This window comes from Hyla sarda, chromosome 5 (assembly GCF_029499605.1).
Source record: "Hyla sarda isolate aHylSar1 chromosome 5, aHylSar1.hap1, whole genome shotgun sequence".
NCBI lineage: Eukaryota > Metazoa > Chordata > Amphibia > Anura > Hylidae > Hyla > Hyla sarda.
In genome coordinates, this window is record NC_079193.1 from 86,980,184 (window position 1) to 87,000,453 (window position 20,270).

Sequence of the window (20,270 nt, forward strand, 5' to 3'; positions counted from 1 at the left end):
ACCATCAATGAGTCCAGATCTAAAGCCCATTGAACACCTGTGGAGAGATCTTAACATTGCTGTTGGGAAAAGGTGCACTTCCAATAAGAGAGACCTGGAGCAGTTTGCAAAGGAAGAGTGGTCCAACATTCCAGCTGAGAGGTGTAAGAAGCTTATTGATGATTATAGGAAGTGACTGATTTCAGTTATTTTTTCCAAGTATGGTGCAACCAAATATTAAGTTAAGGATGCCAATAATTTTGTCCAGTTCATTTTTGGACTTTGCTGTGACATTATGTCCAATTTGCTTTTTTTCCTCCTTTTTTTTTTTTTTTTTTTTGTTTAGTTCCAATACACACAAAGGGAATACACATGTGTATAGCAAAACGTGTTACTGCAATCCTTTTCTGTGAGAAATTCTTCATTTTCAAAAAAAATTTCAGGGGTGCCAACATTTACGGCCATGACTGTATAAAATGCTAACTTTTTTTTTTTTTTTTTTTACTGCAGCTTGCATAGATTACTGTACAGTAAACTGCAAGCTGCTGGATTCTATTCAGTCTGTCCCAATAGCTGACTTTCTGAAGGCTCAGTCTCCAGCCTCTCTCTGTCCTCTACTGAACACTCATCTTGGCTCAGGACTTATTGACTAGAGTTGGTTTCTATTTTGTTTGATTAGATTTGGGCATAGATGTGTGTTCAGGAGAGCGTAGACAGTGCACCAGCCGTCAGAAAAGAGAGTGAATAGAATCGAACAGCTTGCAGTATATTGAAATACATACCAGTTGCAGAATAAAAAAAATATATAAAACATATACAGTGATCCCTCAACTTACAATGGCCTCAACATATAATAGTTTCAACATAGAATGTTTTTTTCTGGACCATTGTAACTTGAAACCAGACTCAACATACAATGTACAGACAGTCCAGATCTGTGAAATGTGTCAATGGCTGAAAGAACTGACCAATCAGAATGGGCATTCACTGGTAAATCACCTGTATTACTGAGGTGCAAGCACTGAATGGCTGTCTGGTAGCGCCCCCTACAGTACAGGGAGGAACTACAAGTTCTGTACTACTCCTTACCTGTGCCAGGGTTAGCTGCTCCTTTGGACACCAGGTAAGGGCGGCTCCATTTGGGACTCTGTGTGTACTGTATAGGACCCTGAAGAAGCTCCTGTCCTCTACTTAAACCATTGTTTCCCAACCAGGGTGCCTCCAGCTGTTGCAAAACTACAACTCCCAGCATGCCCGGACAGCCGTTGGCTGTCCGGGCATGCTGGGAGTTGTAGTTTTGCAACAGCGGGAGGTACCCTGGTTGGTAAACACTGACATAGACAGTGATTTACAGCTCCCAGCAGCTTTTTCTTACTTTTATATGTAAGGATTTATCTATATTAGTTATCTACTTCTTTTTCCTTATTCCTCACATTTTCCTATTGTTTGGGTGACATTTTGGTGACTTCAGAACCAATTACCAGGTTTCCATAGAGTTCTGGTCTCAACATACAATGGTTTCAACATACAATGGTCGTCCCGGAACCAATTAATATTGTAACTTGAGGGACCACTGTATTTACAATTGGTTTTTAATGAAACAATGTGTAAGCATATAGTAAATACCTCCTGTAGAAAAACACGTATGTCCATAGCCTTTAAATCATCCTCCATTGACTGTCAGGCAAAGGTTTTTTTTTTTTGTTCTTCAGTGAAGTCAGATCAGAAGATATATTGGGCTCTCCCAGATGTAAGCATCAAGGTTTCCTTAGTGTTTGACACTGATAAGACACTCAGTGCAGGGAAGGCAGCCATGCATCCTAAATCTGCCTATGAGTGAAATATGGCTGCTGGGATATGTTTTAACCTCTGACTTTAGGGTTTTATTTTATAGCATGTCAGCCCTGAGAACTAGTCACCCATTGCTGTAGAGAACTTCGATCCTCAAACAGATGACATTTTGTTCTGAAAGTGGAGCACAAATGAAATGTGTCATGTCATGAAAAATTGTAGCCATTTACTTTGATTTTCTTATTAATGGTCCAACGCTCTACTTTAGAGTGTATGGTGGTTTATGGGCTTCTCCGTGACCTACTAATCGCTATTTATCCCACCTCTGTGCGCTACTCGCATATATGTAGTCAGAGATCACACATGGGTGGTATGAGCCCCGGTGTAAGTCTAGACTCAAAGGCAGAAAGTAGACGTGGGGTGAGGAGGACAGAGGTGTAATTGGATAAAGTGCAGGGGAAATGCAGCAGACTAGGTTTTTTCCTGGGAAACCGAATGGTGGATATAGCAAGGCAGGGCTCAAAGACGATACTTGGCCATGGAGAGTGGAATGGAGAGAACGGTGAAAGAAGTTACCTTTATATATTACAAGTATCTGCAATCTTCATGTTTCCACAGATCCAGTCGGCGGAGAAAGATCGGGAAATCTCAGAGCTGACTTGCCATGTAGAAGTGCTGCTGAGCGAAAAGAGTAAACTGGAGAATGACCTAAAGGTAAGAACAAACAGCACAATGTAAAATAAACTTACAGAACAGGTTGTCTTCATTTAGTTTCCTTTTTCTCCAGAGAGTACAATTCCTCTAATATGACCTTAGGAAACCTGACAGCTGCCTGATCATTAAACATTCCGAATTATTGGCTAGATATTAAGACACAAATAGGGGAAAAAATGCTATGTTCCTCCAGGTAGAAACGTATCTTATTGAAGGGGATTGATGACACGATGAACGATCTTCATGGTAGCCTATCTATATTCGATAGGAAGGAGGCTGTCAAGTCAAAAACTCATAGCCTACTCCAGTGTTTCCCAACCAGAGTGCATCCAGCTGTTGCAAAACTACAACCCCCAGCATGCCCGGACAGCCAAAGGCTGTCCGGGCATGCTGGGAGTTGTAGTTTTGCAACAGCTGGAGGCACCCTGGTTGGGAAACACTGGCCTACTCAGGATAGGGCATCATTCTTTATAGCCAGGATAACCCCTTGAAGAGGACCTGTCAGCTGCTTATTCTGACTAATCTGTAACTCCTCTTGTATAGGCCTTGGTCACTAATGTAGAGAGAGGTCTCTTTCGGGATGTTTCCTACATACATATTTCCAGATCTGCAAAAGGTCCCAGTGTGTGAAATGCACATTCTTAGGTTTTAATGTCTTTACATACATCACCATTCTTGACAATAAATAATAATGTTACTCTTTTGCTGGCATCTTTCCTAATAGGAAGTTCATTTGCAAAGACTGTCAGCCAGGGCAGCAAGTAATCACGCGTTACCAGGCACCATCCCACAGGGCCTGCAGTTCTTTAATCCGTATTGTGAAGAACATCGGGAAGTTCCTGTAATCCCAATACAACCTCCAGTACTGCAGTTTGGAAATCCTTATGCAGCACAGACAACCAGAGGTGAGTGATACATCTTATTAGTCAAGTGGGAGGAGTCAGGGCACACATTAAGTCGCATGCAAACTGACCATTAATAGCCAAATTCATATGGAACCAAAATGTCTGACTAGAAATAGGTTGATAAATGAAACCCACAGCCTGGTAATAAATCATTTGTCTATTCTTGTAATAAATTAGATGGTGCAGATGGAGCTTTCAATGCAGATGAAGTGCAGGGACCTCCAGCGAGGCCACCTTCATGGGGCCTGGTAGACAAGGTGGTCTGCAGTCAGCCCGCTAGGAACCTTACCCGGCCAGATGGTTTGGAAGATCCTGATGAGAATAATCAGGTAGGTTTCTACTTCTCTGTAGCTTTTATATTCTTATTTGTCCTACCCAGCTGGTTTATGTACATATCAAGTATACGGTCATGGCCGTAAATGTTGGCACCCCTGAAATTTTTTAAGAAAATGAAGTATTTCTCACAGAAAAGGATTGCAGTAAAACATTTTTGGCTATACACATGTTTGTTCCCTTTTTGTGTATTGGAACTAAACCAAAAAAAAGCAAATTGGGCATAATGTCACACCAAACTCCAAAAATGGTCTGGACAAAATTATTGGCACCCTTTCCAAATTGTGGAAAAATAAGATTGTTTCAAGCATGTGACGCTCCTTTAAACTCACCTGGGGCAAGTAACAGGTGTGAGCAGTATAAAAATCACACCTGAAAGCAGATAAAAAGGAGAGAAGTTCACTTAGTCTTTGCATTGTGTGTCTGTGTGTGCCACACTAAGCATGGACAACAGAAAGAGGAGAAGAGAACTGTTGAGGACTTGAGAACCAAAATTGTGGAAAAATATCAACAATCTCAAGGTTATAAGTCCATCTCCAGAGATCTAGATTTGCCTTTGTCCACAGTGCGCAACATTATCAAGAAGTTTCCAACCCATGGCACTGTGGCTAATCTCCCTGGGCGTGGACGGAAGAGAAAAGTTGATGAAAGGTGTCAACGCAGGATAGTCTGGATGGTGGTTAAGCAGCCCCAAACAAGTTCCAAAGATAGTTCGCGCAGACACTGATGCTCCCTGAGCCTGCAGGACAGCTTGAATATCAGTCGACATTTTGATGAAATGAAACTCTATGGCAGGAGACCGAGGATGACCCCACTGCTGACAGAGACATAAAAAAAGCAAGACTACATTTTGCCAAAATAAACTTGAGTAAGCCAAAACCCTTCTGAGAAAACATCTTGTGGACAGATGAGACCAAGATAGAGCTTTTTGGTAAAGCACATCATTCTACTGTTTACCGAAAACGGAATGAGGCCTACAAAGAAAAGAACACAGTACCTACAGAGAAATATGGTGGAGGTTCAATGATGTTTTGGGGTTGTTTTGCTGCCTCTGGCACTGGGTGCTTTGAATGTGTGCAAGGCATCATGAAATCTGAGGATTACCAATGGATTTTGGGTCGCACTGTACAGCTCAGTGTCAGAAAGCTGGGTTTGTGTCCGAGATCTTGGGTCTTTAAGCAGGACGATGACCCCAGACATACGTAAAAAAAAAAACACTCAGAAATGGATGTCAACAATGCGCTGGAGAGTTCTGAAGTGGCCAGCAATGAGTCCAGATCTAAATCCCATTGAACACCTGTGGAGAGATCTTAAAAGGGTACTCCGTTCCCATGCTTTTAGAGCTCCGCTCCCCAGCATCCAGAAGTTATTGTTCCGAACGATGTGTGTGCGGGCTTCCGTGTTCAGTGCCCTCGTGACGTCGCGCTCGCCCTCACGAGGGGGCGTGACGTCACGAGGGGCGGCCCTGAACACGGAATCCCGCACACACAACGTTCGGAACAATAATTTCCGGACGCTGGGGAGCAGAGCTCTGAAAGCAAGGGAACGGAGTACCCCTTTAAAATTGCTCTTGGGAAAAGGCGCCCTTCCAATAAGAGAGACCTAGAGCAGTTTACAAGGGAAGAGTGGTCCAACATTCTGGCTGAGAGGTGTAAGAAGCTTATTGATGGTTATAGGAAGCGACTGATTTCAGTTAAGGGTGCCAATAATTTTGTCCAGCCCATTTTTGGAGTTTGGTGACATTATAAAAATTAGCTTTTTTTCCTCCCTTTTTGGTTTAGTTCCAATACACACAAATGGAATAAACCTGTGTATAGCAAAACATGTGTTACTGCAATCCTTTTCTGTGAAAAATGTCAGGGGTGCCAACATTTACAACCATGACTGTAAGCTTTTTGTTCCTTTTACAGCATCACCTAAGCTTGTTAACAGTCCAGGGGCTCATTTTATCCTTACATAAATCTTACTTTCTGTAATGGCAGGGGTGATCTTCCATGTGGAGACCAAATGACCAGATTTAATAATTTGCTCCAGGATTGTAGAAGAAAGAACACAACATGGCAGGGGTGGCATTGCTTGTGCTATTCAGTAGAGATGAGCGAACTTACAGTAAATTCGATTCGTCACGAACTTCTCGGCTCGGCAGTTGTTGCCTTATCCTGCATAAATTAGTTCAGCCTTCAGGTACTCCGGTGGGCTGGAAAAGGTGGATACATTCCTAGGAAAGAGTCTCCTAGGACTGAAGCTGAACTAATTTATGCAGGAAAAGTCATCAACTGCCGAGCCGAGAAGTTCGTGACGAATCGAATTTACTGTAAGTTCGCTCATCTCATCATTGCTAGAACTAAGCAGGGGACACTTGGCTTCTCTCTGCGGATATTTCTCATCCTTGCGAATATATCAACAGGCCATAGTGTTAGGCAGTTTTTCCCAACCTGAGTGCCTCCAGCTGTTGCAAAACTACAACTACCAACATGCTCAGACAACCTTTGGCTGTCCGGGTATGCTGGAAATTGTAGTTTTGCAACAGCTGGAGATACCCTGGTTGGGAAACACTGGTGTAATGGATGAAGAATTACGTTCTGCTGTCACTAGACCAGTGTTTCCCAACCAGGGTGCCTCCAGCTGTTGCAAAACTACAACTCCTAGCATGCCTGGACAGCCGAAAGCTGTCCAGGCATGCTGGGAGTTGTAGTTTTGGAACAGCTGGAGGCACCCTGGTTGGGAAACACTGCACTAGACTACGTTTATCTGTATAGTTTCCAAAGGCCCTTATCACATTAGTGGTTTTATTCCTGTCATGGTGGATACAATCATGGCTTGGATTATCCTCTTCAACATTTTGACACCTTTTAACAAATACAAAGACTCACTGAGCCCTGTGACAATTATATTAGCAGAATAACCTCTCATGTGGCAGAGAGACAATTGATAGCGGTGGCGCCCGGGCTCCGCAGTACATGGTACATCATGGTACATTGAGATCACTTTTTGATTTCTTAAATTAAATTGAAATGTCAGTGTGTTTTTTAGATTTGCTCTTCTACATTTAGACTGGAGGCCTTTTTTGATCTTAGCAAAATACACCTGATGAGGAATACTTATGTGCTGAATACTTTGCTCTTTGCAGTACAGTGGTACCATGACCTGTTCCTCATTTAGTCTAGTTTGCTGCGTTTAATTGCTATTAACCTTTGCAGAAGCTGATAAGTGCTCAGACAGCTCTGATAATAGCCTTGGCATTCAGCCCCCGTAAGAGATGAAGGAACAATTTCTTTGTCCGCCCTTCAGGTTTTTGGTGTCTTTTGATTGAAGATAATTAGGAGGCCTGTCCTGGTTCCTTCCCTGTCAGGATTAAGGTCCAGAATGTTTGTTCGCAGATGTCACCCACCTTCACCTCGCTTTCTGCATATTGTCTCATACCATTCCCGCCAGAGACATTGTGCTTGACAAGAGATTCTTCCTTCTAGTCAGCCGGAGAACTTTAATTAACACCGGATTTCTCCTCGACCTGGGCTTTACCCTCTTGCATATTAAATAGACTCTGCTGTATGTATTAGTGTGTATCCGTGCGTGTGTATGTATGTATGTATGTATGTATAGATAGATAGAGAGATATAATTTTTTTTCCATTTATTAATATATTTGTATGTGCATATATCAGTATATATTTATTATTATCATATATAAAATTCTCTCTCATTATTCTGCCATTTGGCAAATATAAGTAATTTTGATAATAATAATTGACCTGAAACTGGTAAGGTTTATTCTGATTTTCAAGGGCTGGTGAAACCAAAATTTCATGTTCAATCTCCCACATTTAATTTCTATTCTTCAATTTTATATTCCCCACCATTTCACATTTATCCCCCTATTTCACATCCCCTTCCCCCCAATTTCATGTCCACATCTCCCCTATTTCATGTCACCCCCCCCCCATGTTATATTCACCCCATGTCACATCTCCCCAATTTCATGTCACCCGCCCCCATGTTATATTCACCCCATGTCACATCTTCCCAATTTCATGTCACCCGCCCCCATGTTATATTCACCCGATGTCACATCTCCCCAATTGATGAAATATGGAAACATAAAAAACCTGATGCTTAACTACCCCCAGTTCCCCAGTGCGATATATCGCGCAGTCCTAATCAATATATATCTATCTATCTCAGGGATGTGGAATTACTATCGCCCGACGCCCAAGACATGCAGTTTCGGGCGCTGGGCAGGTGAATTTTTCACGCCCTTCTCTCCCCCCCCCCCCCCCCACAGCATGATTGCGGGGGGGGGGGGGGGGGGTGATCCTCTGTACAGGTAGCCGGTGGGCTTACCTCTGCTTCCCTGGTGTCCGTGGCTCTGTCATTGATGGAGCCTGGCTGGACCAGGCTCTATCAATGGATCGCAGAGCACACAGGCCAATGGAGTTCAATAGAACTCTATTGATCTGTATGAGGAATCTAATGGTTCCTCCTAAAAGTCCCCTAAGGGACTAAAATGTGATAAAGTGTGTGTAAAAAATAAAATAAAAAAAGTTTTAATAAAAGTTTAAAAGACACACATTAACCCTCCCTTTCAATATTAAAAGTTCAAATCTCCCCCCCCCCTTTCCTATCTAAAAACATGTAAACATAAAAATAAACGTATTTGGTATCGCTGCATGTGTAATTATATGAACTATTAAAATATAACATTATGTATTCCGTACAGTAAATGTAATAAAAAAAAAAAACGCAGAATTGAAATTTTTATAATATCCCAGAAAAAAGTTAAAAGCGATGAAAAAATCAGATCAATACCAAAATGGTACCGATACAAAAAACAGATTTTGGCTCAAAAAATTAGCCCTCGTGCAACCTCGTATGCAAAAATTTAAGAAAAGCTACAAGGGTCAGAAAATGGCAATTAAAAAGATTTGAAAACGTTCAGAATTTTTTTTTTTAATTAGTAAAACATGACGGAAACTGTACAAATCTGTTATTGCTGTAATCAGGCCGGCCTAAAGTATCAAAACATGTTCGCTCAACCACCAGGTAAATGGTGTAAAAAAGAAAACCACCAAACTTGCAAAATTATCTTTTACTATTTCTATTTCACTTCACCAATATTCTTAATTTTTTTTGTTTTGGAGCCCTTGGCTGTCCAGGCATGCTGGGAGTTGTAGTTTTGCAACAGCTGGAGGCACGCTGGTTGGGAAACACAGGGCTAGCCAATAGAAGACTACAATTGGGCCAATTAAATCAGTGGGGTCTGTGCACGGATACATCGGTATCCTATTCTGCTGCTGTCTCTGTGCCCTGGAGGGCAAAAATGTGATGTGAACACGTCTTAACTTAATACCGTACTCTACATACAATGCTTCAGACAGCCTGGAAGCACAGCACATGGGAATTGTCTGTCCTAGTATTACTGTGCCACATTCACTGATTTCTTTACCATACTGTGTGCGCCACAGATATAAATTTGGGCAATCTTCTGCCTTTCAGATCTAGTTATTAAGCATTACTGTAATTTATATAAACCTATGACCTGTCAAATATTATAGGGCGTTATCCAGGAAAAAACTTTTTTTTATATATCAACTGGCTCCAGAAAGTTAAACAGATTTGTAAATTACTTCTATTAAAAAATCTTAATCCTTTCAGTACTTATGAGCTTCTGAAGTTAAGGTTGTTCTTTTCTGTCGAAGTGCTCTCTGATGACACCTGTCTCGAGAACTGCCCAGTTTAGAAGCAAATCCCCATAGCAAACCTCTTCTAAACTGGGCGGTTCCCGAGACACGTGTCATCAGAGAGGACTTAGACAGACAGAAAAGAACAACCTTAACTTCAGAAGGTCATAAGTACTGAAAGGATTAAGATTTTTTAATAGAAGTAATTAACAAATCTGTTTAACTTTCTGGAGCCAGTTGATATATATTAAAAGTTTTTTCTTGGATAATGCCCTTTAATATTTGACAGGTCATAGGTTTATATAAATTACAGTAATGCTTAATAACTAGATCTGAAAGGCAGAAGATGGCCCAAATTTATATCTGTGGTGCACACTGTATGGTAAAGAAATCCGTGAATGTGGCACAGTAATACAGGGGGTTTACCAGTGAATTGTCCCCTCTGCTAGGACAGACAATTCCCATGTGCTGCGCTTCCAGGCTGTCTGAAGCATTGTTTGTAGAGTACAGCATTAAGTTAAGACGTGTTCACATCACATTTGTGCCCTCCAGGGCACAGAGACAGCAGCAGAATAGGATACCGATGTATCCGTGCACAGACCCCACTGATTTAATTGGCCCAATTGTAGTCTTCTATTGGCTAGCCCTGTGTTTCCCAACCAGCGTGCCTCCAGCTGTTGTATAAAAAAGTTTTTGCCTGGAATACCCCTTTAAGATCGCTGGGCTCTCTAGACCAGTGCTTTCCAACCCGGGTGCCTGGTTGGGAAACACTGCTCTAGCTATAGCCAGGAGAAGCATGCTGCTGTGCACTTCACTCCCCGACTCGGCGCTTGCCCTGACTTATTGCAGGAGACTGGCTCCATTATAAGTCTATGGAGCGCCAGATTACTGCAACCAGACAGACTGAGCACCGAGCAGGGGAGGAGGTAAGATAACTCTCTAACTGCGCCATTGTATGCACATCATAAAGCATAGACTACACATGTGAGCAGAAGGTGCACATCATCTTATTATGGATGCAAATAGGTTAACCCCTCTGATGTGGGGAAGAGTTGAACATGTCATCTATCTATTATTCTATTGTTCCTGACCCTTTCCTTTCCTTAGGAGTGTTTTCGATGAATGGCATCCTGTGCTGGAGCCCTTCCAGGCGTGTGGCACGGTTTCCTGTGATGGGCACGATACTCTTGAGCGCACTGCGGATATATTTGTGTTGTTAGTGCTGGTGATACAGACGCGCGGCTGACAGGGCTGATGATGTGATGTAGCCTGCGCCTGACAGGGCAATTTAAGTGATGCGCCTGAGTGCGGGGAGACACCGGTGACATGCTTGGCTGCCTAGATCTCCATGTACACATCACTCATCTCTATGACTCCCTTGTCAGCTGCTCCACTCGAGGTGTTGGAAGTGATCGCCTCTTATTTATACACAAATTACAAGGAGATATGATAGAAGATTATTTAGCGGTTTGCTCCTTTTTAATACAAATTCCACAGGGACGCTGGCGGATTACAGCGTCTCCTGACATGGATTGATTTGCTCTGCTCTTGTATTCCACATTCTTCACATTTCTGCCCGGTGTAGCCCTGTCCTTAGTTGATGACAGGCGACTATTAGAATCATTTGCTTTATTGTTTATTTGCTGTTTTTATGGAGCTACGAAATTTCACCCATGGGTGAAAGACAATGGAATGACAGCCGAAGTGCTTGAGATTCTCTCAGATTTTCTCACGATTTCGAAAGGTGGCCTTGCTGCAGGGATATCCAAATTAACTAGTACTGTACAGACTGTGCTATGGAAACATCATGGCGTGACTAACGTTTGTGCTGGTTGGGGAACTGATATAACACTAAGCAACTGGGTCTAGATAAATATATTGGAGCAGGGGCACACCAGAAATGTTACTTGTGGACGGTGCTTGAGGTGTCTTGTTGGTGGCATGATTTACATGCCAATCTCAAATCCTTTCTACTCCTGGAGCTTCTGCCATCCTGTTGCTATAACACCATGTCCTGGTGCTTTAGCAGTGTTAGGATTCCGGAATGATATGTCACTGGACCTCCAGATGATGCAAAACTGCAACTCCCAGCATGCTCAAAGTTCTGCAAATCTGCAGTGGACTGAACCCTATAGTACATGGGCCTCCAAACTCTGGACCTTCAGCTGTTTGCAAACTACAACGCTCAGCATGCCCAGACATCCAACAGCTGTCCATGCCTGCAACATTTGGAGGTCCTCGGTTTTGGGGTGTTTACTATGCTTTCATTTCGGCTCTCTTGGCTTGCTGACTTGCATCCACAAATTGGACACAAACATGGCATTATTATAACGCACATGTAAATGCGGCCTCAGTCTGAGGGGCCTCCAAGACAGATCTGTTCAGAAGCTGATCCCAATGGATCTGTCAAGTTTTACTTTTTGGGCAGTATAGCACAGCAGACTACAGTATTCCGATGGGACCACAACAGTGATAAGTCTGAAGAAAGCCAAGATAAATCCCTTTATTGCCCCAAATAAGTGCTAATATATTTTTGTGTTTATAGAGCCCATATTCTATAGCCCTTTATGTATTGTGCCATTTCTTACCTTTTAGTGCTAAATAGATATCATCTATAAACTGCAATGGTTGTCATGTAAGATTACACTCCGGATGGGCCAGTGACAACAAACAGGGTTTGTGATGAGATAACCTATAGATTGTATAATGCTCCCTACTGCAGCCCTTACTTTTTGTGTTGCAGGATGATGATAATGTGGCTTTACAACTGGACCAAGATCCCCCAAGCTTTCTGGGACAGGATCAGTCTGGATTTTGCTTTGATCCAAGGTATTTTTTAATAAGTTTTATGTGTTTATCCTGTGTACACTGGGTATTTCCTACATGTATTGTGTTATTTATAACATCACATGCATTCAACTTCAAATCTCTGCATGCAGCCATCCTCTATGTATTATTGAAGCGTTTTTCAATAATGTAAACTTTTGGCATGTTTTCCAGAAGTTTATTATTCACGATTGCAGCAGGTCTTAGGAGTGAGACCTGGTCCGGTCTAGTAGGCTGATGTGCACGGCAGCGCCCACCCACTCTATAGAGTCAGTTAAAAAGTCAGATATGACTGATAGCTAGAGCGTGAAGCGCTTTCTGCTGTGTCTTTCACCTGGCTAATAATCACGGTCACAGCTTGTTTAACCCCTTAAGGACCAAGCCCATTTTCACCTTAAAGGGGTACTCCACAGCTCCAGTGTCCAAAACATTTTGTTCCGAATGCTGGGTGCGGGCTATGGGGGTCGTGACGTCATGCACACGCCCGCTAGTGACGTAATGCCACGTCCACTCAATGCAAGTCTATGGGAGGGGCGTGGCAGCTGCCACACCCCCTCCCATAGACTTGCATTGAGGGGACATGGCATGTCGTCACTAGGGGGCGTGGCCGTGATGTCACGACCCACATAGCCTGCACCCAGCGTTCGGAACAAAAATGTTTGTTGGACCCTGGGCTAGGCCAATTTTTGTTTTTGCACTTTTATTTTTTCCTCTTCTCCTACTGCTTTCATACCGCTTTAAATTTTGTTCATACAGACCCATATAGCTTGGGTTTTTTTGCGCCACCAATTGTACTTTGTATAAACTTTTTTTTTTTGCCCCCTTAGGGGGCTATACCATGTAATTTTGATTGCATACACTGATCAATGCAATGCCATAGCATATCATTGATCAGTGTTCTCGGCACTCTGCTGGCATGGAGCAGCAGATCGCTGAACGGACGACGAAGAGGCAGGTGAGGACCCTCTCTTTGTCCAGTAAGCTGATCGGGACATTGCGATTTTGTCGAGATAGTCCCGATCAGCTCCGCTGAGCTGCCGGGATAGTTTCACTTACATTTTAGACGCCGCGATCAACTTTGATCGCAGCGTCTAAAGGGTTAATGCCAGGCATCGGCCTGATCGGCGGTGCCTGGCATTAGCTGTGAGTCCTGGCTTCCCGTAGCAACCAGGGCCCACCGGATTTAATCTGTTCTCCGCTCATGAGAACGTTTTAAACACAGTTAATTGGACCAGGGCATACAGGTACGCCCTTGGTTCTTAAAGGGGTACTCCAGCGCTTAGACATCTCATCCCCTATCCAGCTGTGACAGCTGTGACGTCACACGCCGCCTGCCCCGTGGTCGCCGGTAATCAGACCCGGAGCGAACATGCTCCGGGGACTGATTTTAACTGGGGTGCTGTGTGCAAGATCACGGGGGTCCCCAGCGGCGGGACCTCCTGCGATCAGACATCTTATCCCCTATCCTTTGGATAGGGGATAAGATGTTTAAGCACCGGAATACCCCTTTAAGTACCAGGGCTCGAGGGCGTACCTGTACGTCCTTGGTCCTGGACTGGTTAAGTCTGGGCAACATGTCAAAAGTTTATATTAATGACACTAACACAAATGACATTATCTCTTTCTTTCATTCCTGAACATGTTGAACATGAACACTTGATTCTTTTGGCAGAGGAATTTCAGCGGCGGAAAGCTTTGTTGCTGAAATTCTGTAGTGTGCATCATGTGTAGGATTTGAAGCAGTGTTCAGTCAATATGTTGACAATGAACTCTGCAGCATAAAATATGCGCAGGATACTGTACATGTGGGTTAGAAGAAAAAAAAATACATTAATATCTTGTTAGAAGAGCCTGTTCTCCAAATCACTCAGGGTCTCTAAATGTGAGATGAGGGGCTACATTTCCACATTGCGGCTGCCGCATGATTTTTTTTTTTTGTTAAGTTGCAGATTACAGACAAAATTGTGCAGCACATGGTCCTCTGCATGCTGCACTCGCAACATGGAACGTACCTTAAAAGTTTCCTATGTTTAAAGGGGTACTGTGGTGCAGGACAACTTATCCCTGATCTAAAGTAAAGGGGATGAGTGTCTGATAGGACCCCCCGCGATCTTCTGCACGGCACCCTGGCTCTCCCCAGGAAAGGAGTGTGTGTGTTGACCCTCACGTGAAGCACATGAATCACGTGGATGACATGCACGCTTCATGCATCTCTATAGGAGAGCCGGAGCTACAGCGTTTGGGTATCTCAGGCTCTCCCATAGAGATACATGGAGGGGACCTGTTGACCTCTGTTTTGTGCGGTGGTCGACAAGCTCTGTTCCTGGGGAGGAGAGCCAGGGTGCCATGCATTAGATCGTGGGGGATCCAAGTGGTAGGACCCCTCGGGATCAGACACTTGTCCCCTATCCTTTGTATAGGGGATAAGCTTTTTTGCACCACATAGCTCATTTAAAGCGTGCCTGTCATAGTGCAAAAAAAAGAAAACAAGTGATATGTTACTCAGGACCCAATCCTGATCATGTGCATATACTTTTTATGTGTCTCGGTCCTATATATCCAGAGATATAAGCATTTATCTGCTGGTGAGTTACTTTTTCATTGTGCAGGCTGGAGGGGGCGTGTCAGTCTGTCTCCCTCACAGGAGCAAGCCTGGGCAGTCAGCCAATCAGTACTCTCTACTCTGTAACCCTTTCCTCTCTGGTTTTATGCGGTGTCATGTGTCAGAGGAAGATACTTGGAGCTTGCCTGCAGTAATCAGAAGACATTATGGTGAATTCATAACAGGATAAAATGTATAAATATAAGAATAGATCTTTATAAAATTAGTGCAAGGATTTTTTAGATAGAACATGTATTCATGAATATGCTGTACTTTTATCTGTTTTATCTTCTAGTAAAGCTGGATGCTAATCAGCATAGCGGTCACTATGTGTGTCATTCATCTTTCACAGACTCCTGAATGTCTGATCAATTTCTTTGTCATTCAGGAGTCTGAGAAAGCTTTGACTATTTCAGCATGCTGGGAGTTGTAGTTTAGTAACAACTGAAGCTGCAATGTTTGTAAATAACTGTGTTAGAGCAGTGTTGCCTCCAGCTGTTTTAAAACTACAGCTCCCAGCATGTCCACACATCCTTTATCTGTAGTTTTGCATACACAATAGAAATCTCCTATACTGGATACCGGTATGCTTTACGGCCGGTATCCAGCATGCTGTAAAATCTAGACTAGTCTGTCTGGCTAAAAGACAGGCGACCCCTAGTGGTGGCTATTTTGAGCTTGAATTTCAGGTGAAAATTAAAATTTTTTTGAACCGGTGTATATTGTGAAATGTCATATTATAAGGAGTCCTGCAATATATGAAAAGTTTTTAACAATGCCTCTGGCAAACAACTGCAATGCTGTATAGTTATTTGCATTGTTAAATGGTTTCTATTCTTATGATGTTGTATGACTTCTTTTCAGATACACAATACATAAGAAATGCCCTCTATGCACCATGGTATTTCCTCCCAACTACAATCAGAGTCAGTTTGAAGAGCATGTGGAGAGTCACTGGAAGGTGTGCCCAATGTGCAATGAGCAGTTCCCCCTGGAGTATGACCAGAAGGCGTTCGAGCAGCATGTGCAGACCCATTTTGATGGCAATGTCCTGAATTTTGAAAACTAAGTCTCTTTAGCTTTGCGGTGTTTTGAATTGTAGCGGTGAGAAGTTCACTTTAAAAACTAGAAAGAGCTGAAATAAACTGTTAACTCCCTGTGATGTTTATTCTGGTAGAGGGGTTTCTCCTGTATGTATCAGACCTCTATTGAGAGATCGCATTCTGTTTTAGCTGTTCAATGCACAAAGCAAAGTCACGTCCTGCACTTTTCTTTCCATGGTCTGGCGAAGATTCCTGGTGGTAGAACACTGCATGTCTTGTATTATTTGATTTTGTGTTAAGTATTTTTTTTGTTGTGATTGAGTTTTCTTGGCAATACACATGGTCCACGTAACCTTATCCAAGATACCTTTTAAAGGATATATCCAGGAAGAAGAAAACGTCTTACCTGTTCTGCTCCCCGGCGCTCACTTCCACCCCATGCACGTCTGGGAAGTATACCTTCTGAGTCTATAGTTGGTGCCAGTTGCTTTCTTGCATGCTGGCGTAACCACACTTGGAGGAGAAGACAAATAGCTGCACGATGTGACGGCAACATCACGCAGATATTAGAATAGAGCAGACAACCCCTTACTCCACTGCACTGGCTGCATACACATTGGGGGGGGGGGGGTTAATTTATCAATGCTAACTGGAAAACCGACACAAAAGTTACTTTTTTTTATTTTTTTACATTTGCATAAAAATATTTAAGCCAGTTTTTTGGTGTAAAGCATTATATCCCCACCCCCTCCTCTGTCTAATGCTCTTTTTGTAGCCCCACATTTTCCGGTTTGGCTCAGGCTGTGATACTTCAGTTCGCCCTTGAACTCCTACAGTTGTCACATTGGCGCTCTTTCCCTTGCACACAGGCAACCAGTTGTTTGAAAAGATTGCGAAAAAAAATATGAGCAGCTTCCTGATAACAGCATGCAAGACTCCAACGCGTACGCAGCCATATTGTAGACTCCCTGGAAGGCTTCACCCTGATGACTTAGTTTCCATAAGAATACCTTTGGATTTACGCAATAGCTGCATCTTAGTGTGTAGTTTATATGTGACTGGTTCACTTTAACAGCAAGTGAAACTTTAAGCTGTGACTCCTGAAGGACAAAGTCACCTTTCTGTACACTACATGCACATTTTGAGGGACAAAAAAAAATTATTGTATAAATATTCATAATAACCAATTAGATTGCAGCTTCAGGTTTGTAGTACCGTAGTTAAAGCAGGCATATGATTGGTTGCAATGTATATAGGAATGTTTAACTTTGCACAGTTTGTTATGAATATCTTTGAATAAGTCTATAGCAGGTGTCTCCAAAGTGTGGCCCTCCAGTTGTTGCAAAACTACAACTCCTTGCATGCCCGGACAGCCAACGGCTGTCCGGGCATGCTGGGAGTTGTAGTTTTGCAAGAGGGGAAGGTCCACAGTTTGGAGACCATGGTACTATAGGGTCAAGTCCACACGCTGCATTCCACCGCATGTGAATGTGATTTTTTTCTATGATCAGTGAATTTTACCCAAACAAATCCAGCGGTAAAACCTGCAGCATTTCAGTCACCGTGTGGATTCCCATTATGGCCAGTTTCACACACTCTCAATATAGCCGCATCTTTGCGTCCATATTACGCCCGCAAGTCCCGGGCTCTGGTGAGTAGAGACCTAAAATATCAGTTTCAGGCCATGTTCAGCCCGGAATTCTGCCAAAATGTAAAGCCCATTATGTTTAAAGGGTACTCCACTGAAATAAATAAATAATAATAATAAAAAAAAAATATATATATATATATATATATATATATATATATATATATATATATTTGTTGCCAGAAAGTTAAACAAATTTGTAAATTACTTATATTAAAAAAATCTTAATTCTTCCAGTACTTATGAGCTGCTATATGCTCCACAGGAAGTTCTTTTCTTTTTGAATTTACTTAGACAGAGGTGTCAGCAAAGAGCACTGTGGTCAGACTATGTCAGGAACTGTTCAGATCAGGATAGGTTTGCTATGGGGATTTGCTCCTACTCTGGACAGTTCCTAAAGTGGACAGAGGTGTCAGCAGAGAGCATTGTGGTCAGACAGTAAGGAAATGCAAAAAGAAAATTACTTTCTGTGGAGCACACAGCAGCTGATAAGTACTGGAAGTAATTTATAAATCTGTTTGAACTTTCTGGTGCCAGTTCATAAAAAAAAAAAAAAAAAAAATGTTTTCCAGCGGAGTACCCCTTTAATGGGATTCAGCTGTCCCATTTGCACAGTGGAAATTCAGCATACTGCAAAAAGAGCTGTCTTAACTTTTTGCTGAATTTGCGGGTGGAATCCCATTGAACTCAATGGAGCTTGAATTTCGGAAGAATTCTGTGTTTAGAATCTTGCAGTTCTGTTCGGCAAGTTTTGCTGAATGGAATTTCTGCCATGTGAACATAGCCTCACAGACCATTCTGGAGCTGTCGGTCATTAGACCCGCGGTCCAGCTGGGACATTCAGCCGTTCCAGGAACACAAAACCGTGGCCAGATGTACACCTATGTAGACGTACCAGATCTGCTGCACATTTCATGCTGTTAAGTCAATACGAATAGATAGTTGAAGACAGCGTCAGATCTGCAGCATATACAGTATGTGTGAATGTATCCTAAGTACTAGGCAGAATGCATTGGTTGCACCCAGTAAACTAATTATAATAAATGATCAGTCGTAGGAAGTGTCTGTAATCTGGATGGCTTATAGTCCCATGCAGCTTCTCATTAAAATGCATCTACGGATACTAAATCTTTCTCAGAATTCTACCTTTCATTTGTTTTTCATTTAACATGAATAAGTTATCAAAGTTGTAACTTGTTTTTAACCTTTCTTTAATCTTATTTTAAATAAAGTTAAATCCTTCAATGAGTCTGGTTATAATGTCATTTGTTGTGCTTCTCCATAGCTAAAAGGCCCACCTCACACCATACTATACAGATAGCAATGTTTCCGTTAGGAGAGCCTCAAAAAAACATGACAGGATGGTCCGAATGTTGTCTATCAATATCCTGTGATACAGGGTCCATGCAAGTGACTTGTGTATGAGACCTGACACTTGTGTTTATGGGGGGGGGGGGGATGTGAATACAGCTTTGGAGGGTGCATTTGTGTAGAAGTATGTATATATTATAAAAATTATTATATATATCCACAAAAATCTATGGCAACGCACTCCAAATTCCAGATCAAACATGCTAAATTTATTGTCATTTCTCAAGGCAGCAACGTTTCAGCTTCTCCATGAAGCTTTATCGAGCATGCTTGATAAAGGCTTCATGGAGAGGCTGAAACGTTGCTGCCTTGAGAACATGACACCATACATTTTGCATGTTTGTTCTGATATTTGGAGTGCTTTGCCATTGATTTTGTGGATATCTATTAATCAGGTCATGGGCGCTTGGCACCCAACACATTGGATTGGCAAGTAGTGTTGCAAAAATCGTTTTTGATCTATACATATATATATATTTTTTTTATATTTTTTTTTCCAGAAAAAAGCAGCACTACTTATTCAGTCCAATATGCAAAAAAGGTGCCAGTGTCCCACAGGACTTCATCAGAGTCCATCCATAGATAAGAACCAGAAACAGGCGCAGCACTCCAACAAAAAAGGTGATTTAATATCTCATGTCAGCATTACAACGTTTCAACTCCTCCTGGAGCCATTTTCAAGCAAGCTTGAAAATGGCTCCAGGAGGAGTTGAAACGTTGTGATGCTGACATGAGATATTAAATCACCTTTATTATGTACATATATATATATATATATATATATATATATATATATATATATTATAATATATATATTTTTTTGCCAACAGTGACTAAGTTTATACAGCAAAATGTACATTTTCTGTGGGAATAAAAAACAATAGGAAACCAATGTTGATAATAAAAATGGAATGGGGCAATAAATTAAAAAAAAGAAAGCAATTAAGCCACATAACTAATTAGTAGATGAGGGGAGTCACCACTGTACCCCTTGACTAAGCGGGCAATGGCTACCAAGGCAAGTCAGAATTATGGGCTGCATCGTAAGTGATATAGATGCCCTTCACATAATTCTGCCGCTGTACAAATCACTAGTCAGACCACACATAGAATACTGTGTACAGTACTGGGCACCAGTGTACAAGAAATATATAGTGGAGCTGGAGAGGGTTCAAAGACGGGCAACCAGAGTAATGGGTGGACTACAGTACCCAGAAATGTTATCAAATTTAGGGTGACCCAATTACATTTTATAAATAGATTGCAAGAGAAATATCTGTATTCGCCCGATATATTTACACCAGGCCCATAGCAACCAATCAGGTTGATTCTTTTATTTTTAAAGAGACCTGTGAAAAATTAAAGCAATCTGGTTGGTTGC

General features: G+C 42.2%; 1 protein-coding gene across 4 annotated transcripts in view; it reads left to right on the forward strand.

The window, feature by feature from the left end:
* The window catches only part of TAX1BP1 (Tax1 binding protein 1), a 102,900-nt gene extending 84,133 nt beyond the window's left edge, over positions 1-18,767 (forward strand). For all 4 annotated transcript variants that reach the window (XM_056519858.1, XM_056519859.1, XM_056519857.1 and 1 more), the window contains exons 14-18: positions 2,389-2,484; positions 3,209-3,389; positions 3,567-3,718; positions 12,143-12,228; positions 15,692-18,767. In XM_056519858.1, the coding sequence (XP_056375833.1) occupies positions 2,389-2,484; positions 3,209-3,389; positions 3,567-3,718; positions 12,143-12,228; positions 15,692-15,896 (720 nt within the window). In that variant the 3' untranslated portion in view covers positions 15,897-18,767. The remainder of the gene's footprint in view (positions 1-2,388; positions 2,485-3,208; positions 3,390-3,566; positions 3,719-12,142; positions 12,229-15,691) is intronic.
* The last annotated feature ends 1,503 nt before the right edge of the window (positions 18,768-20,270 follow it).